The sequence below is a fragment of the Micropterus dolomieu genome, linkage group LG02 (genome assembly GCF_021292245.1).
Source record: "Micropterus dolomieu isolate WLL.071019.BEF.003 ecotype Adirondacks linkage group LG02, ASM2129224v1, whole genome shotgun sequence".
NCBI classification, from domain to species: domain Eukaryota; kingdom Metazoa; phylum Chordata; class Actinopteri; order Centrarchiformes; family Centrarchidae; genus Micropterus; species Micropterus dolomieu.
This window is the reverse complement of record NC_060151.1, coordinates 6,730,755-6,758,754: the sequence shown is the minus strand read 5'-3', so window position 1 is coordinate 6,758,754 and position 28,000 is coordinate 6,730,755. Positions and strand designations below refer to the sequence as shown.

The 28,000-nt window shown below is 40.8% G+C and overlaps 4 protein-coding genes across 6 annotated transcripts; 3 read left to right on the top strand and 1 right to left on the bottom strand.

Moving 5' to 3' along the window:
- The first annotated feature begins 120 nt into the window (after nucleotides 1-120).
- Nucleotides 121-5,804, top strand: epor (erythropoietin receptor). Its single transcript, XM_046071950.1, has 8 exons — nucleotides 121-614; nucleotides 812-947; nucleotides 1,144-1,310; nucleotides 1,858-2,009; nucleotides 2,128-2,284; nucleotides 2,420-2,507; nucleotides 2,646-2,733; nucleotides 3,083-5,804. The coding sequence occupies exons 1-8, from the start codon at nucleotides 512-514 to the stop codon at nucleotides 3,821-3,823; spliced, it is 1,632 nt and encodes a 543-aa protein (XP_045927906.1). The 5' UTR covers nucleotides 121-511; the 3' UTR covers nucleotides 3,824-5,804.
- Nucleotides 4,008-8,407, bottom strand: swsap1 (SWIM-type zinc finger 7 associated protein 1). Of its 3 annotated transcripts, none has more exons than XM_046071981.1 (3): nucleotides 8,121-8,407; nucleotides 7,612-7,852; nucleotides 4,008-6,820 (listed from the first exon to the last, which is right to left on the bottom strand). In XM_046071981.1, exons 2-3 carry the CDS (start codon nucleotides 7,843-7,845, stop codon nucleotides 6,251-6,253), a joined length of 804 nt encoding a protein of 267 aa, XP_045927937.1. In that variant the 5' UTR covers nucleotides 7,846-7,852; nucleotides 8,121-8,407; the 3' UTR covers nucleotides 4,008-6,250. The 3 variants fall into 3 exon arrangements, with proteins under 3 accessions (XP_045927937.1, XP_045927926.1, XP_045927916.1); XM_046071970.1 differs by lacking the exon at nucleotides 8,121-8,407 and adding an exon at nucleotides 7,966-8,110; XM_046071960.1 differs by lacking the exon at nucleotides 8,121-8,407 and having other exon boundaries at nucleotides 7,612-8,110.
- Nucleotides 8,126-16,023, top strand: znf653 (zinc finger protein 653). The gene is made up of 10 exons (XM_046071936.1): nucleotides 8,126-8,523; nucleotides 8,699-8,739; nucleotides 9,845-10,162; nucleotides 10,280-10,791; nucleotides 10,908-11,085; nucleotides 12,750-12,834; nucleotides 12,972-13,089; nucleotides 13,186-13,300; nucleotides 13,375-13,474; nucleotides 13,759-16,023. The coding sequence occupies exons 1-10, from the start codon at nucleotides 8,228-8,230 to the stop codon at nucleotides 13,934-13,936; spliced, it is 1,941 nt and encodes a 646-aa protein (XP_045927892.1). The 5' UTR covers nucleotides 8,126-8,227; the 3' UTR covers nucleotides 13,937-16,023.
- A 2,807-nt stretch (nucleotides 16,024-18,830) lies between these two features.
- tspan35 (tetraspanin 35) lies at nucleotides 18,831-25,145 on the top strand. The gene is made up of 8 exons (XM_046040034.1): nucleotides 18,831-19,017; nucleotides 20,870-20,947; nucleotides 21,451-21,666; nucleotides 22,335-22,409; nucleotides 22,517-22,624; nucleotides 22,714-22,851; nucleotides 22,965-23,057; nucleotides 23,365-25,145. Exons 2-8 carry the CDS (start codon nucleotides 20,891-20,893, stop codon nucleotides 23,422-23,424), a joined length of 747 nt encoding a protein of 248 aa, XP_045895990.1. The 5' UTR covers nucleotides 18,831-19,017; nucleotides 20,870-20,890; the 3' UTR covers nucleotides 23,425-25,145.
- Nucleotides 25,146-28,000: the final 2,855 nt, after the last annotated feature.

Genomic DNA, 28,000 nt, shown 5'->3' with positions numbered 1-28,000 from the left:
GGGTCAGGTTCAGCTACCGGCTGTGAGCTACAGTTCACCCACAGGTGCTTAGGGTATCTTCCTTAAAAATCTATATTTAAAAAAGGAATCATTTTAATTTATTTATCTACCTCTTCTCCGCGCATCTAGCTAACCAGCTAGCTGGCTGGCTGGCTCGTTGTGCGCTTTTACGCACGGCACTTGTCTAAAGGCTCACTTACCCACGACAGTCGTAAACGTCAATGAGCGCGTGATTCCCGCCTATCAACAAGAGAGTAAAACGTTGTGAGAGACTGCTCGTGCCCCACCTCTCCTTCGCTGGCTTTGGGAGAAAGTAAACAGCTCGGCTCTACACACCTTATCGCTCACAAGCAGGCGCGTAACCGCGTTGCGCTATCCATGGTATCTAAACAAAAAACAAGCCTCCCCCGGACGAGAGCAGCGGCAAACGCGTTTGTGGCAGGTTGTTCTCCAGTTATGCAAGTGGACAACAGAAGGTCAAAGACTTGCTGTTAACAGAGAAGACAAAAGGATGACATATCATCACCTGAGCCGCTTGTTGGCACTTTACATGATATTCTGCGCCACGCGTACAGCTTCCATCGACCAAGGCGCACGGGATTTCGAAAAAAAAGGTAGGATAACATTTTTGCGGGGCTATTGATATCTGTAGTGACAGCAAAACATAACCCTTTAAAGTACAATAAGTGGGAATGTTGGGTATATTAGAAAAATAATTTGTTGGATACACCACGTTGTTTTTTTTTCCCAGTATAGGTGATTGGATTTCATATCTAACATGTCTGTTGCCCCCTTAACGTCCTCTCCACAGTGTTTATGATGCTGAAAGAAGAGCCAGAAAACCCCAAGTGCTTTGCAGAAGGCAGGAAGGACTTCACGTGCTTCTGGGAGGAATATGAGGAGAGGGCCAGCTCTGTGGATCAGTACTGCTTCACATACACCTACCAGTAAGTCACTTGGTGTTCCTACTGCTTAAGGTTTAAAAACTGTTTCAGGAGCATTATATAGTGAGTCCTCAATATATCAGAAATAATAGCACGATTCAGCATAGTGCCATGTCCGAATTCTTAGTGGCCTTATTCAAGTAAGGAAATCAACTCTCTCTGAACCCAGAGTGTTTCTGTATTCCTCTGTCCTGAGCAGAAATGAAAACAGCAGCAAGTGTCCACTGAGAGTCCTCCCTGTGGCAGGCGCGAAGAAGCTGTTCATCTGCCACCTGAACCAAACCCAGATGTTTGTCCGAATGGACATAGAAGTTCATCGAGAGGGAATACTGATCCACAACCGTAGCCTTCTCGTCGAGCTTCTGTGTGAGTACTTTTCCTGTAAACTTTACAGCTGCCTCCAAATTCCACTAAACAGTGGGCTACAGTTAGAGGAGTGAATCTGAAAAGTTTGTGAGAATGATGAAAACAGAGGCATAATCCAATAACGATTTTTTTTTTTTAACAATTCAACACTAACATGACTACGTGGACATGAAAGTGGTCACTTGTCGTGGCAAAGTCACATGAAATTCCCACCTGAATCTGCAGTTTCCCTCAGCTCTACAGAGTGTTTTAGCGTCTTTCAGTTCATTGTTTTGGTTGCCAACAAGTTTGCCAAGTCAACTTAAAGGTGATAATATGTCAGTGTTTGGCAGCTTATTTCCGCTGTCCCTATGTGGCCAAACGTGTTATTGTAGGTTTAAATAACTGTAATCATTATACACTTGCGCCAAATATGCTTGACATCATTAGGGTATGTAAAGTTCCTGGTGTTTCAGGGTGTGGCAGACTTTTTGATGAGGAATAAACGTTCCTTGACTTCCTTAAAAATGCTCCCTAACAAGCCGCCTCCTGTCTATCTGCATGGCAGTTCTTCTGGACCCTCCGGCTAACGTGACAGTGAGCAGCACGGGCCAGCAAGGTCAGCTGAATGTCACCTGGGTGCCTCCTCCTCTCAAGTACATGGATGACAGCATGATGTACGAGATTGGCTACACTACGGCGGACAGCCACGTGGGGCAGGTATGGCAGTTATTTTAATGTCCTGAATGACCTGATATGTTAGAGCTTTGAGCAGCAGGTTGCAGACTGGCAGGTGCACAAATGGACCTGCGCTGATATGTGAAGGACTGTCTTGCAGGTAGAAGTGGCACGAGCCAGTTCAGAGTTGATCCTGAGAGGCCTGCAGCCCGGTACAAAGTACAAAGTGCGAGTCCGTGTAAAGCTAGACGGGATTAGCTACAACGGCTATTGGAGTGCCTGGAGTGAGCCAGTGTTCATGAAAACACTGCCTGCAGGTTAGTATTCATTCACATACCGTATGCAATACAAACGTGTTATATTCCCATCAGCAAAGGCATGTCTTGAAAGGGAATATACAGTCCCACATTGTTACAGTTGCAATGAAATTGATCATTCTCTGCCTCCTCCAGAACTCGACATACTCCTCGTGTCTCTGACTCTCATCATCTCTTTCGTCCTCATTGTGCTGTCTCTCACTCTGCTCCTGTTCCATCGCAGGTCAGTCAACCAGGAACACATAGCTTTTTTACTAGCGACAAAAATCTTTTGTTTCCCTCTGTCAGTATCTTACAGTACGGATTAATGAAAAAATGACAAACTGTAGAATTATATTTTCAGCATCTGTGCTCTTTTCAGGTTTCTTACAAAGAAGATTTGGCCAACTATTCCAACTCCTGACAACAAGTTCCAGGGCCTTTTTACTGTTTATGGTGGGGACTTTCAGGTGAGAACAAGACAAGCTGCTGATTTAAGTGTGCCAACATGCTCACAATGACAATGTATAATGTTTACCGCATTGTTCACCGTCTTAGTTTAGCGTGTTGGCGTACTAATGTTTGCTAACTAGTGATAAACTAAAGAACTGGGCATCGACCTGACGGTGGCACTAGATGAAAAGTTAAGAGATCACTAAAGTTACTAGAACTCATAGTGATGCCTGTACTTATCATGGCAATCCATCCAATAGTTGTTGAGACATTACACTCAATACCAAAAATGTCAGCCTCCTTCTAGCTGTCAAAGCCAGACATTTTAACCGAGTTTACATAATCCTTTGTTGTGTTTTTGTACAGAAGTGGTTGGGGCAGACCAACGGTGGCTTATGGTTGACTCCAGCTTTGTTCAACTTAGAAGAATGCCCATCTCCACTGGAAGTCCTGTCAGAGCTCAGCCTTTGCCCCCCACAGCACTCCCCGCCTCTGCCACCGAAGGCCTCTGAAGCTTTGACCACAGGCAGGAAGGAGGACACGGATGTAAAGAAAGGGCTGAAGAAGACCGAGCCAGTGCAAAGAGGTGATTCATGTCTGACAGAGGAATGGAGAGCCACACCACACGACCACTGGCTGATGGACCGCTTACGGGCGCTCCAACAGAACCCCGTCCCCTGCTCCCAGTCCTCCATGCTGGAGTCTCAAGACGCCTACGTCACCCTCAGTGCCAACAACCACAATGCAGACGAACACCTGGATGACATTCTCGAGGAGACCTCACCCCTTGAGGTGCTTTTTGCCTCTAGAAAGACAGCGTTGTGTGAATCTTACTCTGACCTGGGATCCGTGCCGCAGAGCTCCGGGTCGGGTCGACTTTCATCACAGTCCAGCTTTGAGTACCCAAACCAAGCCTGGATGTCCAAAGGCCCAGGGTACACCTACATGGCAGTGGCAGATTCTGGGGTCTCTATGGACTACAGCCCCATGAGCAGAGTAGACGACATTGGAAAATTGGTTATCTACGCCAATGACTACAAGAACGAGATCCCTGCTTATAGAAGACCCTTCCTGTCGAGGCAGCACCCTTTCCATGATGACGGCTGATAAGGAGCTAAGTTGGACAGGCTGCACATGGACTGAGCCTTGAAGCACGCTCAGTGAAGGGTATTGGGATATTCACCCAAAGCTACATAGCCTCAACTGTTAAGAAAAGTGTACCAAGGATTTGGAAGCTGACTTACACCAAAGTGTAAGCTAAAGGACTTAAGAAGGAAGAGTCCACTGGATGTACATGCACAGCATTTTTACTTTATCCAAATCATCTCTGAGCTGTACAGGACAATACCATTACACACAAATGGCAGCAAATACTTGACATTTAATGCAAAAGTCTGCGTGCTGATCTGGAGTTATTCTATCCTGTAGATCAGATCGGGATTTTCTTTTATAATTCACCATAATTGAAGCTGAGGGTGCAAACTCCCTGAGTGTTTCCATGGTGAGTGTTAATTTTAAGCTTAAACGAAAGAATGGCTGTTAGGTTAAAATACAAAGTAGACATTTAGTGATATTGTCAGTGCACAGCATTTTAATCCTCACATCCGACTCTATAATCCCCAAACTGTCTTGATATCTATGTCAACATGCAACTGTTTAGCAGGTATAATGTTTAAGCGTGTTAGCATGCTAACATTTGCTAATTACAACTAAACGCAAAGCACAGTAAACCACAGTATCGGTACTATTTAGACCTTATGATGATGGTAGAAGAATCAAGCAATCCATCACATAATTGTCAAGATATTTCAGTCTGGACCAGAGGGGTTGCACAGACAGGGTAGGAGAGAGAAAATAATGAGAGAACAGAGTAAGACATTATTGTTAGGAGGATTTGTTGACAAAAAAAAAAATATATATATATATAGAACATTACCAGCCTTATACTTTAAAATACCCTCAAATTTAAGTTATACAGCTGTCAATGTAATTTCCAAATGTGAAGAAACTCACTGTATTTGTAAATAATATGATGCTTTTTGTGTTTTTCAAAGTTGTTGCCATTTCCTAAACACAGAACAAAAATGAAATACTACTACTGTAGGAGGTGCAGGAAGGTTTTAAGTCAGTATTCATTTGCAGATAACTGTAGTTGTTACTAAGTCTATTTCTTATCATGTTTAAGTTGTGTTTTTAGTCACTGCTGCCCTCTGTAGAGCAGAGCATGTACAGTACAGTTTTAACCATGACACAAATTTTCAAAACATTTAAATTCATTGCAGTTTTGAAATCAAACCGAACAATTTCCATATGTTTTTCATGCTTGTTTTCTTTTGTGGCTTAGGAAAAAAGTATATAAAACAAATACATTTATATATGCATATAACTAACTACATTTCTATACATTGTTGACTTTGAGCATAGTTTTGAGTATAGTGTGACACAAAAAGGAAACAAAGGTTTAAAGCTCAGAACCCACAACAGTCTGTCTCTTACAAACTGTTGCATATTTGTCACAAGAGCACTTAAAAATAATAATAATAAAAAGGGTTACCCATTGTTTTACATTTGTGGATAGCCTATTATCAGTTTTTTCCCCCCCAGTTTTGCAACATATATTTTAAGAGAAAGTTTTACATTTGCCACACTTAAATAGCAAATGTCTTCTTGTTAGGTTACATATTGCGTATTTCCTCATTAGGAGTTTACTTTGAAGTACAGTAATATATTTTCCCTGTTTTTCATTTTCAGAAACTTTGAAAATAATATTCTGTATAAATAAATATTGTTTATTTTTCAAAATAAGTATTTTCTATATTATTTTTTGATTTGTAAAATACTTAAACTGTGATATCAGCCACTTAAGTCCAGTGTCTCACTCCAGTGTTGTGTAAATCTGTGGTTCCCAACCTCAGGGACAGGGGACCTCTCAAAGACTTGCAACATAAAACTAAGGGGTCACAAAATGATTAAGGGCATATTAATTAAGAAAAAACCTAAATATGCTATACAGAACATATGTTTAGGTGTATTGACTGTGTATTGTTTTAATTTATTTAAATTTAAAACAATTCCATTCCTCAGTGTCTATGTAGATGTTTTCATTGTGTAAGATTTTATTTGCGTGTTTGAAATTCAACTCATTAAATGTTGCACATCTGCAACCACTGTGGTGCTGTTAACTGGTACCTGAAAAGCTGAACACCGGAGCACATCGTGCTGTGTCAGTGATAATGCAACGCCGTTTGGTTCTATTACACGACACTGTACCAGAGGAGCCGTGACAGTCAAAGCAAAGGCAAGAACTGCTGAGTTAAAGGAATGGAAAGGCATGGTTGAAAACACTGTTTTGCTCATGAAAGAATTCTCATGAAGATAAGGCCTATTATACTGGAGTATATCACAGTAGTCATCTCCACTGGACATACCTCTCTGCTTGAATTTAAATGTGATATGTGCTTATAAACTAGCCATTTCTCAGAACAAAACTACTCCTTGAGTGAACACTTGCTAAAGTCTTTGGAATAGATATTTTCAAACCGACTTAAACTCCATTAAACCATCAGGAGAAATTAACAGCTGCCACTCTTGGGCTACGCCAGTTGTGTCCTCACAGTCTTTGGCACTAGAGGCCTCTGTGGTGCCTGTTCCAGAAAGGTAAAGGTGCCACACCTCCTGTAGTCCAGCTGCTGTGGCTTCATAGCTCCTGTCTCTGTCCAGAGTACAGCGTACTGGGAAATAGCGATCAAGAACATCAAGGATGGGCTCTGTGGCAGACGCCTCCTCGGCAGTGTGCCCAGTTTCCACTTCTGACTGGAAAGAGGCGATGACACGGCAGGGGCCCGAGCTCGAGGTGCGTTGTCTCAGGATTTGTGTGAGAAAGGCAGCGCTGTCGCACAGCAGCGCAGACAGGTGTGCAGCGCAGGACTGCTCACCTGGGTGAAATCCAGAGTGGCTGCCGCCTCCAGTCCCACACAGGTAGCCCTCCAGTCTGTCAACTATGATAAGCGAGGGAGGTGTGGGAGACGTGTTGGTGGACTCGTGAAGGCTGGCCACCTGCTGCAAAAGCTCCTCCACTGTCCTGGGATAGGAAAACTGGATTTTCTTTAAAAAAAACAAAACAAAGAAAGAAGAAACTGAATTGACAGACAGAAGCTGATTGAGTCAAGGTAGCTGGTCAGACACTCCATAAACTGTTTAATCTATGAAATGTTGAAGATTAGCGGGAAAATGCCTATCGCCATTTCTCAATGCGACGTCTTCATGTGTCTTGTTTTGTCTTCACACACCACTGCTTGCTGTTTGCTCTTTAATGTGCTCCCATCTGACATAATGTGATATACTGTAAGTTCTGTAATGTCTACTTAATTTGTCAACTTTATGGCAAACATTTTTTATGAATAGATTAAATGTTCAGATTAAAATTATTTATCAAATTAGCGTGTTCCATGATATGAAAATCTATAGATTTTAATTTATTTTGAGTGTTCTCAAAATGAGCTCTATCAAGCTTCACTAAACTAAAAAACTTCATTAACTTCTTCGAAATAATTCTATTTTCTAACAAGTTTATAAAACCCAAACAAATGAAAGTGCAAATATGCACAACCATTACTGTGTCAGTGAGATAGGTATTTAATGAAAAAAACATGGCACCACTTTCTCATAATGCACCCTTTTTATAGAGTTAAAATGAATGACTTGAAATAACTTAATGACCATTAATAAGAAAAGAGGAGGATACTCACGAGCCAGAAATGCTTTAACAAGCATTAATAAATAATTTATTATCCATAAATAAATAAATTAGTTAGTTACAACTTACTCCCTTTAGAATGGGTAACTTATTGAGGTGAAATATATGAAGCACAGTTTGGGAGGAAAGTGGTCTCTACCTTTAAACTCTCTGGGCTCAGGCTGGGAACACATTTCTGCAAAGCCACCGGAAGGCTTTGAATTTGTGTTTGGGTGAAAAACACCACTTTGATGTCCATCTCTGAGGCAGCTGTCACGGCCGCCAGCAGGAGCACAGAGCGGCTGATGTTGTTGTCTCCGACCAGCAGCGTGCTGCAGGTGGTCGGTGGCGGCGGCGCGACGTGGAGGTCCTTCCTCACGTCCGTCTGTGACATAAAAGTCCTAAACACAAGTGTTAAAATGTCTGTCATGACCGACACAATGATACACACACTTTTCTCTACTTAAATCATCTGATAACGATGTCCACAGCGAAGTTTCCTGCGTCTGTTTACATGTTGCACATGTGTGTCCGTGCAGCTGTGGTCCGTGTGAAAAACACCGTGTAATGTCCCGTTCCGCTGCGGTCCTCGGTGAACACAGTAGGTTATTCTCTCAGTATTTTGGCCGAGAAATACACATGTCAAATGTTTCGGCAAAGTTTACAAACCCGTGGTGTGGGAAGACTAAGCAGAAAAAGGCGTCTGTACCGGTGCTTCCTGTTAGGTCTGACAACTTCCGGGACGCCAGGTTACAACATCAGCTGTTGAGGCCAAGATGGCGCAAAGCCTGGCAGACTTGGAGGTTCCCCTGGATGCTGACCAAGCTGGGGACCAAGGGAAATGTGTTTTGAGGCGTTGCAGAGGACGGCCCAGGCTCACAGACTCGGACCGAGCTCAGAGGCGGCTTGAATCCCGAAAAAAGTACGATGTGAGGAGGGTGTACCTGGGAGAGTCGCACAAGCTGTGGAGTGAGCTCCGCAGGCGGACCAGTCTGAGTGATGCTGGACTGGCAGAGTACCTGATCCTGCTCAACTCCACCTATGGAGAGAAATACCAGCAGAAATACTGCGGGTAAGCCCAGTTAAAACAGCGCACAGATGGTTACCGAACGAGTCCGGGCAAATCTTCCGTGATATTGTTAGCTAGTCACTCTATTCTGTCAGCCAAAATAAAAGATTTCCCTGCCTAGTCGAGGAGGTGTTTTACTCTGCCTAACCGGACCTAAGTACGTGTTTCTACATTACAGGAAGAAGATGTCTCCAGAAGTCTCTGTAAAACAGAAAAAAGGTAAGTTGCCATGTCAGTCACATGGGTTTGGGAGGTGTGAGATGCTTCTCTTATAATAAATTTTAAGTGGACAGGTTGTTTATGTAAGATAAATCTCTTCATCTTTTCATCCTTAAGTCTGCGTTGCTGCTGTTTGCTTATATGATTGATTGAGAAACAGAACATTGTGTGCCAGCAGTCATCTGGTTTCATGTGGGTAAACTCATAACTCATTACACCTGTAGACTTAAGACTTACAATGTCAGCCTGGGTAGACATTGAAGATTGTTTACATTTCACAAAGACCTACTACTAATCCTGCATCAATAAGTCTTGCTGTATTCAATGGTCAGGCAAGTACCAGGTAAGAAGAGAAATGCATGGCCTTTGATGAATGACAAAATAAAAATACACTTACTGACTTAAAACCCAAATGATTAAGTAATTTAAATTTCCAAATCAATTTTATGAGACAAAGTCCAAATTATGAGATAATAAGTACATTTACACACATTTAAAACATTATAATATTTTTGTCTTACTAAGTATATTTTACTTATTACGTCAAATATTGAGATAGTGGAAGGAGTTATAATTATGAAATGATAATTTGCAATTTTGACTTTTACCGTTTACTAATCTATATTTTTATTCATTTAGACTTAATGGCTCAAAACTATGACTGGACATCTTATAATTTTGTTCAGTGTAATACATAATTGAACATAACCTTGGGCTTTTTTCACCATTTTATGAAAAAATAATCTTCAATTTCATCGATAATGAAAATAACATTTAGGGTTAGTTGCAGCACCAAGAGGTAGGACCTAATATCTGACTAAACTTTTGATCTTGCCTCATAATTATGACTTGGTATCTCTAGATGTTCAATTTGTATTTTTTCAGTCCTAAATTTTCATTGATTTTTCTTTTCTTTTCTTGGCAAAATGGGCTTCCGTAGGAAAGAATATTGTGTGTATGTTGTCTTTTTCTTGCACAAAGAGTTGTTGCTCTCGTAGATACAGAACTCAGCAAGGGATTCACCTGTAGATTCAAACAAATTTGACAAAACCAGTTCTTCGCTCATCTGCGATTGTTCTTTCATCTGACTTTTATTTTTTCCCAGGCAGGAAGGAGCGTGTGTCCAGCCTCCAGAGCCTGGTGTGCTGGTACCAGGAGCACTCCCGCTCCTGCCCTCATGAGCCCCAGCTCAGAGCCCTGGAGCCCCAGCCCAACTTCTCTACCACTGCTATCTGGCAGTGTGACTCTAACCACTCATTTGTGCAGTACCTTTTCTCACCACCGAGGGAGGCAAGTGACTCTGAACATGAAGAGGAAGTGAACAGAGAAGGGGACGGAGAGAGTGCAGCACAAACAGACGTGCTCATGGCTAAAGGTGTAGTGAGCAGGAAGAGGAGAAAGGAGGCTCACAAACAGTTCAAAGGTTTTATTTTTACTTTCAGTGTTGATATTCTGAGTAGTTTGCTATTTATTGGTGGCTGGTAAATCCCGAATCCCTTGATGATCAACAAGCTCCTTTGATTTATCTGCTTTTCTGTAGATGCAGGAGAAAGTGTCGATGTTTCCGAGGTACAACATTCAACCATTAGCCCAGTAGAACAGACTGCACCTCTGAACCACCAGCCCAGTATAGAGGCCTCTTCCAAGGATGTTCCCCTGACAGGACAGCCTGTCTGGGAGATGGAGATGGTCATGGAGGGACAGCAAGGCTCCCCCGCAGCAGCATTTCACACCCTCCCCTCAGAGGAGGAGGCTGAGGATCTGAGGCGAGGCAGAGACGGAGGAGAAGAGGAGATCAGGACTGTATCGCACGGGTACGAGTGTGTTACCGTGACGGCGTCCTCAGCAGATAAACTGGAGAAGACGTGCGGGGACTCGGTGCTGTCACAGAGCTTTAGTGGCTCAGTCCAACTGGGAGCTCAGGCGGAGCTGTCAGTCCCGCCGCCCATGCAAGTACAAGAGCAGAGCGAGCTGTTTGACCCTCACACTCTGCAGACGGTGGTGACCAGCTGTGGGATTCCTGACCAGAGGAGCACTTTGGAAGGCTCACAGGTAGGTGACTGAGTACCTTGTAGAGATCTTAGACCACATCAAGGACTATTACTACTATATGCTTTTTCATTTCTCAAAAGTTACCAGTTTGTTTGTCCATCATTTTCCATCCCTAGTTAATTATCATCACTGGCCCCAGCTATGAGGCCCTGGCATCGGAGGGCATCCAGCTCAACATGGGCGGCGGAAACGTGGAGGAAGTCACCTGCACTGTCATCGGGGGTGTCACCTACAACCAGGTTTGCACGTCTGACTCAAAACTCCGACCAGCAGAGGATGAAGACTCCATGACAGGTGCGCTATACTTGGTATTTTTTGGCGCAATTCAATGCATAGAGGATGGCTGAATCCAAATAGGGGATTTCCTGCACATGCAGATTCCCAAATTTATATGCGTCTGTGTACCTGTGAAGTCCGCAACGGGGAGTCCGGTTGCAGACAGACTTTAGACTGCAAATGAGGACGTAGGACCGTTTGTAGATGTAAGCGAGTCTTGCTGTTGCCTATGGAGCCACCAGCTACAGGCATGCCAAAGATCAGGAAGAATTTTTGACATCAAATCGACCTTTTAAAAGTCTTTACAGTGGCAGTTTGATTAATTCTGCATTGCATGGTTAAAAAAAGACCACTGCTCACTCTGCACTACACTCGTGATGCTGATAGGAGTGTGAGGCTGATCTTATAAGCTGTTATATTATGAACTGAAACTGAAATACTAGCTGCCACATATTTTGTGACCTACGGGGGTTGATTTGCGTACACCAGCCAGGTGGTTGTTTATGTTCCATGCAAACATCCTGTCATTTGATCTAAACTGTGATAAGACTGTCATACGTTGCATGTACATTATGTACACAAGATATAATGGAAAAAGTTTTGATGTTCTACACGCTGAAATGAAAGTGAAAGTGGGGATCCAAAGGCTTTGGGTCAATGCACTCATTTTCCTGCTGTCCTGGAATGACAAGTGGAAAAAACGCTCACTTGAATGACCGCACTAAGGCTGGACACGAATATTTGAATATTCTTTCGTTGTGTAGGTTTTTTGTTAAATGTGAATATTCAGGATTTTTTCCCATGTCTGACCTCCTCTCACCTCAGTGAACGTAACGCTCCAGTTCACATCAAGAGGAAAACAGAATGAAGACCATCAGCTGTGTGTGAGCACTTTAAACTGAGTGATGACAACGGCAGTGTGGCAGTTACGGGGATTATTAATTTTACAATTTCTTAATTTCATTACAGATCAAAACAGACAAATTTTAAAGTTAAACTGTAGGCTACAATAAACACAAGAACATCATAATTTTACATAATAACATGTTGTTTTACTTCGGTTACCGGAAATAGCGCTCATCCCGTCTGCCCCTGTAAGCTGTATAATGTAATAAACATTATATTTGGTCATGAAAGGGAAACTGGTTTCCCTGCACTTCAGTAAGGAAGTGTCTGGGATGTTGGGGAGTCAAAGACGCTCCTTTTCAAACGTTCAGAAACCTGGATAATGTTACAGAGATAAGAATAACCAGGTTTCTTATGTTCCATATTATGTCTTGAACATCACCACCAGCATTCATCATATCAGGACACCAGTGTGCATTCTTTTTGATGACATGGCAGACCAGAAGTTGAATTAAGATGTAATATATAAAATATCATTTCATTATTTAGCTATGAAAAGATCAATCCGATCAGGGGCGGGATATGACCAAATACTCCTACTACTAATAATTTGACAACTGTTTATGCACCCAACTCCTGATAGTCCTATAACAGTATTGGATTATTGGTAGCTTTAATTCATGCATTTTTGTTGGTGAAAATGTGTGCCCAGCAGACTACTATTATAATAGTCCTCGAGTACCCAGTCCTCAACTCTGGAGGATGGCCGTTTTGATTCAGCCAATATCCGCATGAGTCATTTTGTAATCATGATTTCACACACTGTTTCTCTGCAGGTCTGAGTGATAAACAGCTGCTGCAGCCTACTGTTGACGCTTTGGAGCTGAGTAGTGACAGAGAGCTGCAGCGGAGTCTGAGCAGGTCAGTCACCCACATATACTCCACATGGTGAATTTCAGTGCACGTGATATTCAGACAGACTGAGAAGGATCCAACTCTCCTCCACATATTGTCTTCTTGTCATTGGGTACTAAGCCTCCAGTGTCTGTTTTTTGCAGCGTCAGGTCAAAGAGAAACAGGCGAGGCCCCGTCATAGAGGCAGATGGGATGCTCAAGATGTTCCACTGTCCGTATGAGGGCTGCAGTCAGGTCTACGTAGCTATTAGCAGCTTTCAGGTAATGCAACACATTTATCCATTCACACTAAGCTTCAGTTTGTTTAGCTGAAGATTAAAACAACCATCTTTTTGGTTCACTCCCCACTCTCTTTAGAATCACGTCAACCTAGTTCACAGGAAAGGGAGGACCAAGGTCTGCCCCCATCCAGGCTGTGGGAAAAAGTTCTACCTGTCAAACCACCTGCATCGACATATGATCATCCATTCAGGTGGGCTCGCAAAGACACAATTGTCATGTCCAGAATCTTCCTAAACCTCTAAATGTAACAGAATGTTTTTACAGGGGTCAGAGATTTCATCTGTGAGACATGTGGAAAATCATTTAAGCGTAAGAATCACCTGGAGGTTCACAGGCGGACCCACACAGGAGAAACACCACTCCAGTGAGTAACTAATGCTGAAAACAGATTTAATCACTGCACGTTTTCACACCGAGCAGGTTAGACCGAAGTTCCAGTTTGTGAATCAGTATAGGGTTAATGGACTCTTGATCCTGGATTAATTATTTCACAGAAATGAAAATTTAATTTAAAAATTTAAATTAATTAATTTAAATTTGATTTAAAAATAAATAAATAAATACAACATGGCCCAAAATCTACATGATCGCCACTCCTCTCTTTTCTTCCCTATTCCTTCCTTCTTGTCTTCTTTTCTCATCTGTCAGATGTGAAATCTGTGGCTACCAGTGTCGCCAGCGTGCGTCCCTGAACTGGCACATGAAGAAACACACTACAGAGGCCCACTACAACTTCACCTGTGAATTCTGTGAGAAGAGGTTCGAGAAGCTGGACAGCGTTAAATTCCATAAGCTAAAGAGCCACCCGGACAAGCAAGCGACCTGAGGAGTTCAGACACTGGTGATAGGAGCTAAACAAGACAAAAAGACAGGTTGGCCCCCGGAAACCAAAGGGAGACTTCCAGTGAAGAGACGGACTTTCCTTTGCTGTGTTTGTCTTGTCTGTCATGTCCAGGATGATATGAACGTCACCTGTGAACACATAAGCAGTGGTTTAAGATAAAAGTGGGCCTGTCTAACCGCTGTGCAGGACACACACTGTTGCAAAGTACAGGGCCCAAACATGGGTTTTGAACTTATTTGGTACAGTGGGGGGGGGGGCAAATGCAGTGTTTAGTAATGATGTACAATTGACCATTCGCTTAGTCCCTCCCCCAAAAAGCTCATAGTTTAACAACCATGACAGTTTGGTCCGACATATTGAAGCGGTGTGCATGGCTATAGTAAGAAAGATAACTCCATATATAAAGATTTTGGCTGATGGTTTCATGCTTTTTTGTAACTCCAAAATCACAAGAGCAGAAGTGTAAAAGAAAATGGTTGGAAGTAAATGGATTAAAGCATGTTTATCTGCTCTAAGAGAAGCTCCAAACGTTAGCATGGCTGGCTGACTAGCTTACTACCTACAATAGCAACTCGTTGTTACTTCCAATGGCAGAAGCATTTCATACTACATTATTTATGTTGTTATAGGCTACATTACATGGAGCCTGTCTGGGATGCTACTATATCAGACGCTAACAGCTAATGTTATTTGGGAAAGGAACCCCAGCTAAACTTGTTATCCGAGATAGTGTTAACCTTCACCAAAACACATTGGTCAGTTCTTATCCTAAATGCCTTTTCTCTTGTAATGTTAAACGTAAAACATACTGTTTTTAAAATATGAATGCGAACAATGTAATCATACATTTTTCTCTATCATACTTAAAATACTAGTATCTTAATAACTAGCTCTTAGTACAAGCTCTCAACTCATGTAGCTTACGTTAGCTTAATTAGCTAGCTAGTTACAGCTGATAAAATCTACCAGCAGCAGTTATAATTTCAGTGGCAAAATTGACGGTAGTCGGCTAAAAATGAGGGGCTGCTTTTTTTTCTACCTCTGTCTGAAATCAAGAACAAAGAATTTTGAGTGGTAAATCAGCCACCATTACCGCTGTAAAGCGCATGTACACCGGCGTACCAACAATATCTGGGGAGGGGCAAATGGTCAATTAAAGGTTTGATATAAAATATTAGGCAAACATTTATGTAGGCTTTGGAAAGTGTTCTGCAGTGATAAGGGGCACATCATTTGTATTAAATGGGTTAAAACACTGGAATGGGCCGTTAAAAATTAAAGGTGGGGTAGGCGATTCTAATCCAAAATACTGTAAATGGGAAATAAACAAAGTGGCTATTCCAGCCATGATTTTTTTGTCAGGTAATATTTAATGACTCGCCCACAGACATTCAGCTTACTTCCCTGTTTGCCAACAGGAGGAGCAGGTGTAACATTACTGGCTCTGGGATCGTCTCGCCCTCTCATGTTAACTTCATGTTGGCAGCTATGGTTGGCAGCAGCAACTGTAACAACAGTATGCTAACCCACAACTAAGTAAACTGTAATTACTTTACTCGCTCTGTCATGGTGTTGGATTTCTCCAGAATTTCTTACTCCACCTTTAAGAATCATTTAAATATAATCGCTTGGTCAAATAAACCAAAAAGACAAATTACTGTTAATACCAGTGTGGTGGTTAAGATATCATGACATATGTGGGTGTTAAATGTACATGAAATTAAGGCTGTATAATTGACATGAGGTTTGAGCGTTGTGGGTTGCACTTCACTGCCTGTACTGACACAAATATAGGTTCTTCCATTTCAGTCATTCAAAAATTGGCCATCTGTGGTGTGGGCCAGGAGAGCAGTGTTTATCTTTCATTTTCCTATTATCTATTTTCACCGTCCCAGTGTCCAGACTCACAGGCACCGACGAGAAATTCTGTGAGTTTAATGTGAATATTTCTCAGGAAATTCAGCTCAGTTCTCTTGTGTTCCATCTGTATTTTAGTTTCTAAGCAAATGCACTTTTTTCTCTCCTGTCAATTTTGTTAACTGATGAATCACTAAAATATGTGAGTATGACCCGTATGTGTATTTTTATCTTTTTTCTGAAAGACATTTGTTTAACTCAAATGGTTAATAATATGCAGCGTGTCATTGCCTCTTGAATAATTTGCTCTAAGGTGTGTGTGTGGGGGCGGGGGGCATGACACCTCATACAATGACCCTTATTTTTTTCTGAAAGACATTTGTTTGGAACAATCGTTAAAAATATGCAGCGTGTTCTTGCCTCTTGCCTAATTTAGGAAACTGTGTCACCTGAATGCTAGACTTGCGCTGGATGCTGGATGTTTGCGTAAATATAAGGTTTTGCATTGGGGAACATAGTGTACTGGTAAGAGTTCTAAGAAAATTCATGATTAGAAGTAACATTTTGGATTTTAAGAGTGAAATATTTATTAATATAAAATGGATTTTAAAAATTAATTTGAATATGTGAGTAGTATTTATTCATTTACTTCATATAGGCCCATTCCACACCTATTCTTATCAGCTACTCAAAAATTATAAATCCTCTTTCCTCACTTCTTTCTCTATTGAGTCAGTGACATACAGTTCAAGATATATGAGGCCAAAGTCTGAGAGACTCAAATTTAGTAAAACCTGGTGTCAGAGACTCCTACCTGTCAGCTGTCTACAAGTAATTAAACGTTACAACATTAGAAAACCACCACCTTGTACTCAGAAACATAATTGGAAGTCAAACTATTAAGTGCTTCAAAAAGTAAAGATATAATTGTAAAGTTTATTCAGTCATGCACTTACAGCCAATTAGGTAATTTGAATACAAAAAAGTACTCAGCTGCGTTTTGAATGCTGGAGCCTTCATTTAGTTGGTTAGGGTTATTATCAAAGAGAGCATTCTACTCTGCCATGGTTTGTGCAAACCACCACACCTCCATACGTGATAGTTATGTTATTAACAGGACTCTTAAGGTTAAGATTAGAGTTTAAAACAACTGAGCTTCCCGACTTGCTCATTGTATCTCAATATCTCTGTCTTATCTTGATTCAACAACAATTCTTGCTATCCAGTAGTTGACATCATATGTAAATACACTTGCACATACACCAGCTTGTTTATAGGACTGATATGACTAGAGGAAAGGGAAGGGTTTCATATCGTTTCATATTATAATCAACAGAAGTTCTCAATGAATCACTGTTCCTAATGTCATTGTTTAGTTTGACAAGGGCTGTTTTGGATTAAAAAGACAAAGACTGGATACATTTCCAGTTCTTGACAAAACAATCTCTCACCAAGTTTCACTTAGTAGCTTTACCGGGAGGAGCTTTCTATGATATTACACGATCTTTCTCTGTAGGGGGATTTGGCTGGACTGTCATGAAATTGTGGTTGTTAATGTTTCTGTTTTCTGAACACCAAGTGCCTTGAAAATCCACATTTTAACTTTAACTACTGTTAAAGTGCTCAGAAAATTAAAACTTCTACAATTTCATGACAACTGAGTAACCTCAACCTGCTGAGGAAGATCACGTAATACAGCCAAAAGCTCCAGTACAGCTCCTAAATAGTTGTCAGCTGCCGTTTCCAAGAAGCCAATTGTCAAAATTTGGCCAGTTGTTTTTATACAGCAATTCTTAGTAATTTATTAAACCTGCATTTATTGATTCTGATTAATGAATTGATTGATTTGATTATTTTTTGGCCACTTGGTGGCACTTTATTGTTCCGCTCCAGCTGGCTAGGAGACACATTGTCATTCATTTTAAATTGTTTTTCTGTCCACCTGGCAAATGTTACTTCCGATATTCACACTCCTTTGAGCTCTTGTTTTCAGTCACCTTGAACTGCTGAGGGAAGTATGTGGCTCATGAGCTGCTAAACGCTTCACTGTGTTCACCAGCTAGTTGCGAACTTTGTCTGCTGTTTGATGCTGGGTGGGTAGCACACAGAGGTTTATAACAGTTTCATGCTTTGTCTGTGTCTGGTATTGATGATAGCACTAAGTCTGAGCCAAACAGTGAAGTTTCTGACCATAAAACCAAAACAAGGAGCTGAGAGATATACAGAGTCCCCCTCACCTGTATGGAGCTAAAATACTTTGTATGGCTGTGGGTAACTGCAGAGTCGGCTGATAATTAATAATGGCTTCATCACGATGAGCATCACCTTTTACATTATAGGTAATTATTTGATCCATTGTTAATATAAAAATATACATTTAATGTTGCCAAGGGAGCATGTATAAATGAAAAGGCAGTGGTCGTAGGATTGACCCATGTAGAACCCCTGAGAAAATGTTTGCTTTAGCAGATTTAAAAGTACCAATACAAACACAAAAAAGCTCCAGTCGCTTAAGTAAGATGAAAACCGTGAAGAAACGGCCAGCTGAGTCTTTAAATAATAATAATCACGATCAACACTGAGGTCAAGTAAAATAATCTTATAATCACTGTTGTACTGTTTCAGTTCTATGGTTAAATCTGAAACTAGACTGGAACACACTTGTTTTGTAATTCGCTAAGGACATAAAGGTTTTAGATTTGCCTGTACTTACTAATTACAAATGGTTACACACTGTAAATGCTCATATTATTTAATCATATTTACAAACTGTGTTCAAATTAACACCTCGAAACAGAGGCCCGGATGTGGTAAGCTGGTGTGGCTACAGACAGGTGATCTCTCTCTCTCTCTACCCTCCCTCAGGGGTGACCAGCCTTGGTGATGTGTGTTATTACTTGGCTGCTTTGATCCCGCCCACCTGCTCCCCCCTCCCTTTCCAGTGCTTATAACCAGCCGGCAACAGAAAGCCGAAAAAGTCCCTCCTTTCATATCTAACAGAGCGGCAGAGCCACAGGAAACGGGAGCCAGAGAGTACATTGTGGGTCATTTTCAGAGGACAGAAGAATAAGACACTCCCATACTTCTTTTATCTCACAGCCAGCTGGGTCCTGCAACCACAGCCCTCATCACCACAGTGAAGGTAGAGACTCAGAGAGAGCTGTGACCCAGCCTCGGAGCACGTCCCTGTATATCTCCTCTGAAAGGTAAGCTGAAGAACGACTTAACTTAAACTGACTGTGATTTAAAGTTGTGTTTTAGCTTCTCCATGTGAGTTTAAGTTCATTTGGTATTGTACCAAAATAGGGAGAGATTCATGCCACAATGATCCTTTGTCTCCTGAGACCTGCCTGCAATTATTCCGCTCAATGGCGTCCTTTGAGATTTGTGTGTCTCTGTTGTCAAGTCATTCTGAGACAACTCCGTTTTTGTTGATCTAAGACCAAGTAACATAGGCCACGGAGCTGCTCACACATTCAACACATACAGTACAGCGATAAATATGTCGGCTCCAAACAAGAGTTTCTCCTTTTTTTTGTGTTCCAAGGCATAATGGAAGTGCACACTACATCCCTTTTTTCAGTCATTGCTGGGACATTTTGAGATTTGCATGTGACTCTACCTTATTAATGCATCACCAGGCCAACTCCTGGGTGTCAATCTCTGACCACGAGGAAGTAGTAAAAATCTCAGAGGAGTGTAATTATAGAGGGAGTCTGGGAAGTCAAGGCAACGGCTTGAGGGTATCCTGGTTCCCAAATGTATGATTAACTTGATGACGACCAGCAAAGGCAAAAAAAATTGACTGACAAAACACTTCTGGGTTCATTTGATATGTTTGTCTGAGTGGACGTTCATGAAAGGTATTAGGGGATGAAAATAACTGTAAAGGCTTCAAGTAGAAAGCAGCGCGCATGATTGATAGGAGCCATGAGGGATGTCCCAGTTCTCAGAAAGCCACCTGTTGAGTTCTGCTCAGTCATTGTTGTTGGGTATAACAATTTGTCTGTTTTGTCACGCCACACAAAGGACACTGTTCCCCTGATGGGAGGTCTACACACACACACACACACACACATTTGGAAGTGACAATCTTGAAGTGACTCTGGAACAGTAGAGGTTGTAAAAGGAGGAGGAGATTTGGAGATAGAATACAGTGATGTTTGTGCCTGTTTGACGAGTCAGTACAATGAAGAAATATACAGTAAAGAGACTGTGTTGTGTATACATATGTGTCAACAGATACAGAAGAACTTAATGGGCTGTCATGTTGTAATATGTGTCTGTTGGTCCTTAGTTTCGGCATCATAGTCTAACTCAACCCAGGCCAATGGGTGTGATGCATAAGTTGGCTGGCCGCAGACTTTTCTATGCAAATACACACACTACACAGAGTCTTTGTCTCTTTAATATACTGCATTTGTGTCCATATAACCTCACCCATATCATCTTTAAGTTGACAAAGTCACACAAATGTTATAGCAAAATGTTCTGAATTTGAACGCAAAAAGGGAAAGTTGCAAAGAGGGGAAACATTTCCACGTCAGCTGTGTTGTAGTTTGGTTCATTTCTTCATTTGCATTCGGCAGTAAAACACTTTCCCAGAAATTGCAGTGAGGCATACTTCCTCAGATATCTCAACTCCCATTTTTTCTAAACTTAACAAAGCCCTCGCCCAGTTCCCTGAAAGGTGATATGTGTACAGTAAATATCCTCAGGGTGGAAACAAATGGCTCAGGGCACTCGGTGTTTGAGAAAGATACGTTATTAAGCTTACTGAGGCTAAAAGGTGCGGAGATGGGGAAAGTGGCAGGTGTTTTCCCCTCCCCCACTTGCGCTCCCACTTCACAGAGGAAACGGCACAATCCCACTGTTAATTTGTCACCTAATTAGCAGTGCATTATGACATAGTGAAACTTGCGTAAACATATCATGAAGATGATTAATGCAGTGCACACAAATGACTTACATTTTTAGAAATGGTTGAAACTGCATGGACAGTACTGGTTGACCAGTGTTGAACGACGCATTTCTTTCTCTTTTGTTTTCCTTCTGTAGGAAGAACAATCTGCAGCAAAAATGGGATGCTTTGGGTTCCTCAAAGGCATGATGGTTCTCTTCAATGGCATTATCTTTGTAAGTTTTAATGTTTAATTAGAAATACTAAAAATATTATATGATTTTATTTTCTGGGGAAAACACTGAATGAATAAAAGTATGTAGGCATAGTGCAAAGAAAAGTGGTAACTTCATGACAGAAATAAATCAATGGGGTATTTTACAGCACCTGCAAGACAAAATGTGGTTTGAAGTATCAAAATGTGGAATATCCTCTCGGTTGATGCGTCTGTCCAACTGTTATTCACTTTTGACTTGTCAGAAATATCTCATAGGATAAACGCTATTTAAAAGGGCACTTGTATTGTACTTCCATGAAGTTGTTGGACTCTTCATGGAGACTGTTTAAATTTGAAGCAGCAGAGGCCAATATATCCTGACTTTTAGTCCCTAATATGAGTCAAGCATGTGCATGCCCATGACAGTAAAATGACCTTTACATGTAAAATCGTTTAATCGTTGAGATTTTCCTCACTTCTTCTCCCTCCCTTTCTCTTCTTCTTCCCATCGCTCCCCCTCAGTTGGCGGGTGCTGCCATCCTGGGTGTTGGGATCTGGGTGAAGGTGGACAGTGGCTCCATTTTCAGCTTTCTGGGGAAAATTGATAACGTTCCACCAGAGCTCAATCAGGTGCTCAACGTGGGCTACCTGCTGATTGCAATAGGAGCACTCCTGCTCATCATCGGCTTTCTAGGCTGCTGTGGAGCCATCAGAGAGAGCCAGTGTATGCTGCTGATGGTAGGTTGTTGTCTGCTACTGTCGAGGGTTAAACTAATAGTTCAACATTACCCTTATTCACTTTGTTGCTGATTATATTAATACCGCTCTCATATCTGTATGCTAAATTTGAATTTACTGCCAGCAGCTGGTGGCTTAGAATAAAGATCATAAGCAGTGAAACCAGAACGTGTCCTTTCTCTGAAGAAGGCTGAATTTGTTACTTTTGCACAGTCAGGCCTGCGGTTTCTGGCAGTTCCAAGTCTTGCGTGCTAAGCTAACTGTCTGCTGGTGGCAGCTTCATATTTACCGTACAGACATGGGAGTAGTATCAATCTTCTTATTTAACAGAATAAAGTACCCTTTAAAAATTAAGCACCAATCGCTCCAATGTCTCATGCATAGTTGAAATAGTTTCCATCCAAGTTGGTCGTGTCGAGATAAACAGCTGACGGTGCTAATTCTCCAGCCGGGTGTTGCAGAAAAAGATGGCACAACAAGATGACGTAATTTAAAGAGCTCCACTCAAACCTCAGACCACGGAAAACCATGTGGAAAACATGATGGAATATGACATTTTGTATTAATTTGAGGAACATCGCTCACAGATGTGTTATCAGCCGCTGTTTTTTAATCTCTCCAGTGGAAGCCTGAGTGAATCCAATAAAACGTTCTGATCTTTTCCCTAGTTTTTTATTATAGTCTTGGTGGTCTTCATAGCGGAGGTTGCAGGAGCTGTGGTGATCTTGGTATTCAGACCTTTGGTAAGTTAAGTAGTGAACTTCTTATAGAAGAATATTCTTCATATTATCATGCCATGTTCTGCCTTCTGATACTTTGATCCAGAAGCTACTGTACGCTTGCATTTTAGGCAGACCAGCTGTTATTCAAGTTGGGCACAGCAGCAGTTGAGAACATCAGGAAGGACTATGGGAAAAATCCTGACACCACAGGACTGTGGAATACTACCATGACCACTGTATGTAATTCTGAGGAACAACAAATTAAAAAATGTGATCACACCATTTCACTTATGCTTAACATGTGCTCTCTTTCTGTCCACATTAGCTGAAATGTTGTGGATTCTACAACTACACAGATTTCAAGAACTCTTCGTATTATGTGAACAACAACAATCAATTCCCACCACAGTGCTGTCCGAGCTACAGTAGCCCATGTAATGAAACAGTGGCTAACAGTACCACGGTATGGGCTTTGGAAGACGAAGAAACAAAAAAAAAAAACATCTTTACGCACAATCCCAAACCATTTTCGTTGAGTAACTTCTTATTGTACCTTTTTTATCTCTATTTTGTCAGACAATCACTGGCTGCTTCCCAAAGATCAAGAAGCTGATTGATGACAACACAGTGGTTATTGTGGCAGTGGCCCTGGGAATCGCAGCTCTGGAGGTATGACCCTCTCTCTCGTCCTCTTCATGTGCTGAGAGAGAGGATAAAATGATTGAACATGAAGCCTTATTCAGTATCTGATGACCATCCTGTGTCATGCATGAATTTGAGATAATAAAAGTGTATCTGTTATCAGATAGTAACACATTTCCAATTTAAATCAACACTTGCTTAGGTATAATAAATATGACTTCAATAATATACCATTTACATTACATTTAGCATCCTTTCTTTTCTTTCTGTAACCATTTATTTACTTACTATGCTTTTTAATTGCATGTTTTACTAATATGTATATTCTCCTCAGATATGTGCCATGGCTGTCTCCCTGATCCTTTTCTGCAGAATAAAATCCAAGATGGGCTAACAGCGAATGGCCATGGCCTTATAAGGATCATTTTAATCACTGGAGCCTGAAATTCTACTTCCTGTATTGCTTCTAGAGGAGTGAAGGGCTATGCCTTTATCTTGCAAAAATGACTCATGATTGAAGACAGTTTCATGTCAGAGCTTGTGCAATCTCAATTACTGAATGACATAAATCTATTTTTACCACATTGAAGTCTATGTAATAGATGCCGTATATGAATGTACATTTATTGTTCTTTTACACTTTGTGAAACATGCTACACACACTGTCCACTTCACCAGAGATTGGAACAAAGGCTGGTGTGTTGGACACAGGAACCAATGTTGTGAATGTTGTAACCATGACGCAGCTTGTTAAATAGCAGAAATGACACATTATTTGTATGTATATTGTATGGTGATCAATTTTGAAATGAAGTGCAAAGTATTTCTAGACCGTGGTGAGTTTCTGAGTTGGTTACATTTTTACAGACCTTTTAAAGGGGAAGGAGAACCTACAGAGAATAGGTTTTGCCCTATTCTGTTCTCTCTTTTATCACGCTTTAACAAGCAAACAGGTTTGACAACAAACATGTTTGTCTGAAGTATTGAAGTTTATTTTCAGCTATTTTAAACAATAAGTGGGATACATATTACTGCCACTGTCTGCCAGTTACCTGAAACTATTAACAGTGGAGTCATGAGCTCTGATTACCCATCAGGAGATAAAGGATTTTGTTTAGATAACATTTAACATTTACATTTACATGTTTAGCTGATACTTTTATCCAAAGCGACTAACAACTGCTATATAGGCTATGTCAGAGGTCACACTCTTTGGAGCAACTTGGGATTAAGTGTCTTGCTCAGGAAAAACCTTTGCAGAGAAAGCCAAACCCGAGACTCTCACACCAAAGACGTGTTTTATCCATCACCACCAATATTTTTATATACAACTCATATTGTAGTTTATCTGAATTAGGATCAAGCTTGTCTTGGCTAATTATCTTTAATATAAGTAAAATAGTAGGTATTAATGTGTAACTTAGAGCAAATGCTTTTTACCCTTACTTTTAGATAAGTGGACTTTTGAAAGCTGTGAATCCAAATCCTTGAGTTAGCTATGAATCACTTTGGACTCTGGCTTCATTTGGTGCTTTACAGCCTGGAAAGAAACTTCCTCATGCTGGGGGGATGCTTGTGATCTTTGGGCAGGATAATATAAGTACAGCACACTAGTTAAAATGTCTGACTAAGGCTGTCATACTTTGGGATTAGCCCAGCAGGTGTCATTTTAATGATTTTAATCAAAGGCTTTCCATCAGTGCAAAGCTTGGTGGAAGACTTTTCAGTGGCGAATTTACCACCCATCATTCATTATACTGCAGCCATGTGCCTTCCAGTAGGCGGCTGTTGAGTTAACATTATCAAGGCACAAAGAAGACCGTGCAGTCTGCATAGATGAGCCAAGCTGCACTGTCATAATAAATATCAAATTTAGATGAATTCTTCTTGTAACGTCTAACATGTCATAGTCGGCATGACATCTAGCTATTGTATGTGCATTAAGCTGTTTGTCTTCAATTTGACGTTCCTTGACTCGCAAAGTAACATTCTTGTATCCACAGAAACACTAGATCATATCATTTTAAGATGATTACAGTAAAAATCCTATAATTGATTGATTTGGGTGATTCTTCAATCAAACTAGAAAAATAAGAATGTGGTAGATTATATTGCTAATCAATGTACCAACCAATAAAAAATGACATGTAAGTGTGTTTCCTGGTAAATTTAATGAGCACTAAGACCACTGTCCACTCCTATAATTGAGTATTAGCCTACAGCATGATGTGGAGATATTAGCACCTCAACATGATGTTAACAAACACCAACATGTAAAAAAAAAAAACAATAATAATAAAGGTTTCAATCAGTTTGTAAGCCCACACATTCAATTGACAATTACTTGTACAAACACCCTACAGTTCATTGCAAATGTGTCATGTTTTATAGATAATGGAATTAATACAAAAACGGAGAAATTAAAGATTCATTGTGTAAGTTTTAGTGGAATCTAGTGGTGAAGGTCACAAATTGCAACCAGTAATTCACAGTGCATCCAGGTGCTCTTAAATCAGAATGTGGAATCAACATGGAGGCTACCTAAGATGTGTTTAGCATCATCATTGCACATAAACAACACACCTCTAGTTCACTCTGCATGGACAGCAACCTAACAGTTATAAAATTATTACAAATTGCAAATTGTATACTCCTTTATGTCCCATGTATACTTCACTACTGGTTTGCACTAAAGATTTAAGGAGGAAAAAGATTAAGATTGTTCTGACACCATGTGAATGCACTTCTCACTCCTCCCTTTCCATCACGCAGAGAGAAGCTATGGTGGCCAACATGCTCTGTTGGCTCTTGTGCTAAATTATACATACAGGCCTCCGTAAGTCCAAATTACACTTCTTTTCTTACTTCTAATAAAACAGACAACTTCCTCGCCTCTTCTTCTACTTTGCGCTCTGTAGAGAAGTTTGTCCTTTTGGGCTACTGTAGAAGCATGGAGGAAGAACATGCCGACTTCCATGTAAGAGCACCCGTAGTGAATGTAGATAGAAATGGCTCATTCTAAATAAAAACATAACAGGTCTTTATACACCATGGAAAACATAGTTATATTATTGTATTTTTGTCAATAAATCCTTCTAAATGTTACACACTGACTTAAATATAGGCCTAGTGAAGTGGTGCATATCTTAAATAAATAATATACGAATGTAAGTATTAATAGGCTATATTAATTATACAACATTATACTGTATATAATCATGTTGGTCTCTTCTGTTCTTAAAGAACCAACATGTGCTGAATGCAAATGTTGGAAACAGGTGGTAAAGACTTATAAAATATGTTCTCTAGAAAATGAACATGTATTTAATTATTTATTTATTCCATATCATCTCACAAAGCTGATTTAGATGAATTGTTCATGGCAACAGGCTACTAAGCTTGCCAGTCCTAGTCACTGTATGTGTTACACGAGAATAATGATAATTATTAATGATACAAGCATCAAAGGCAGGTGACAGGGCTCCAATACTCCCCCAAAGCCAATTTCATATTTCATTGCATTATCACAGTCCAGCCACAAGGAGGCAGTGCAGGCTTTGTGAAAAACACAAGCGTCTCAGTATGAAAGGAGTACTTTGGTGGGGTATTTACATGTTCTGGTACTTTCGTAGCAGTCAAGAGACCAGTCAATCACTCACATACTCCACATCAGTCCCGGACAAAATGTAGCCTGTAGCCTATAAATGTTAAGGGAGGAAAGAAGAAGTTGCTCGAGGCTGGTGCAGCTTCTTCTTTTGTGCTACTGTTACTTCTAACTGACGGCAGTGGTGATGATGTCTGCAGCAGGGGTGGGTACATCTAATGTAGGCCTACTCTTAATTTCTCTACATTTTCCATTCATACCTTTTATAATTTAACCAGTCTGTAATCTGCATTTTGCTTCATTAACCGAAATGAGCTGTCATCCAGGCTGTGTGCGCGCAGGTACGCAGTAAAGCGCTGGTCGGGCGCTTGTCACAGTCACAGAGCTGGGCAGAAACATTTAGAAAATCAGGCAAATATCTTCTCAGTTTAAGGCTTTATGTTTTACTAATACAACTGACATCTGGTGAGCGCACACCATGGCACTGGTGACCCTGTTGGAAAGCAGCCTGCGTCACTCTTTAACAAGCCGGCAAGTGAAACACTTTAACTTTCCATTAACGGCGCATTTAAAACGTCTTTAGTCTCTGCAGAGCAAATGAAGACTACACAGTGTAAGATCTATGTCAGACGATCACTGCATTGATTGAGATATATTACAATTTTTTCTGATTGCTTAAGCACATTTTTTGTAACTATTGGCTATTTTTGCAAAACTCTACACACAAATAAGAAAACCTTTCACCCAATTATCAAAACATTGTTGTTCTCTTGCAAAAGCGAACACAGCTAGATTAACTCTTCACACCTTCATAAAAATGGTGTTTTCGTATCAAACAGTAAACACAAGCCATCATCTACTAAGCACACAATGTGCTAACTACACACTGATGGTATGAAGACAAAACACATCTGGCTTTTGCTTTCTCTGTGTACAGATGTCAATTTGAGGTCATACTTTTGTCATAGTGTCATGTAAACATACAAGGATCCAAACTTCAAGTATTGGTGTTTATTCACACTCATCAAAACCAAGACAAAGTCAGAACACAAAATAGTAATTTCACAAAAAAACAACAACAACAAAAAAAAATCAGCCTACATCATGTCGTCTTTCTGGGTCCGGCCACAAAATTTCATCCACATCGCATGCGATATCCTCCAGTCCAAGGCACCGGGGAAAATATCTCCTTGAATGCCGTATCCAGGCCTGACATGATGCCTGGTCAATATCTCCACATGCCTCCTCCATTGCCTGTAAAAGGGCTACCTGTTGATGAGGATGACGGTCGTACACTTTCCAGCGCCAGGCAGAGAAGAACTCCTCGATGGGATTTAAGAATGGAGAGTATGGAGGGAGGTTGAGT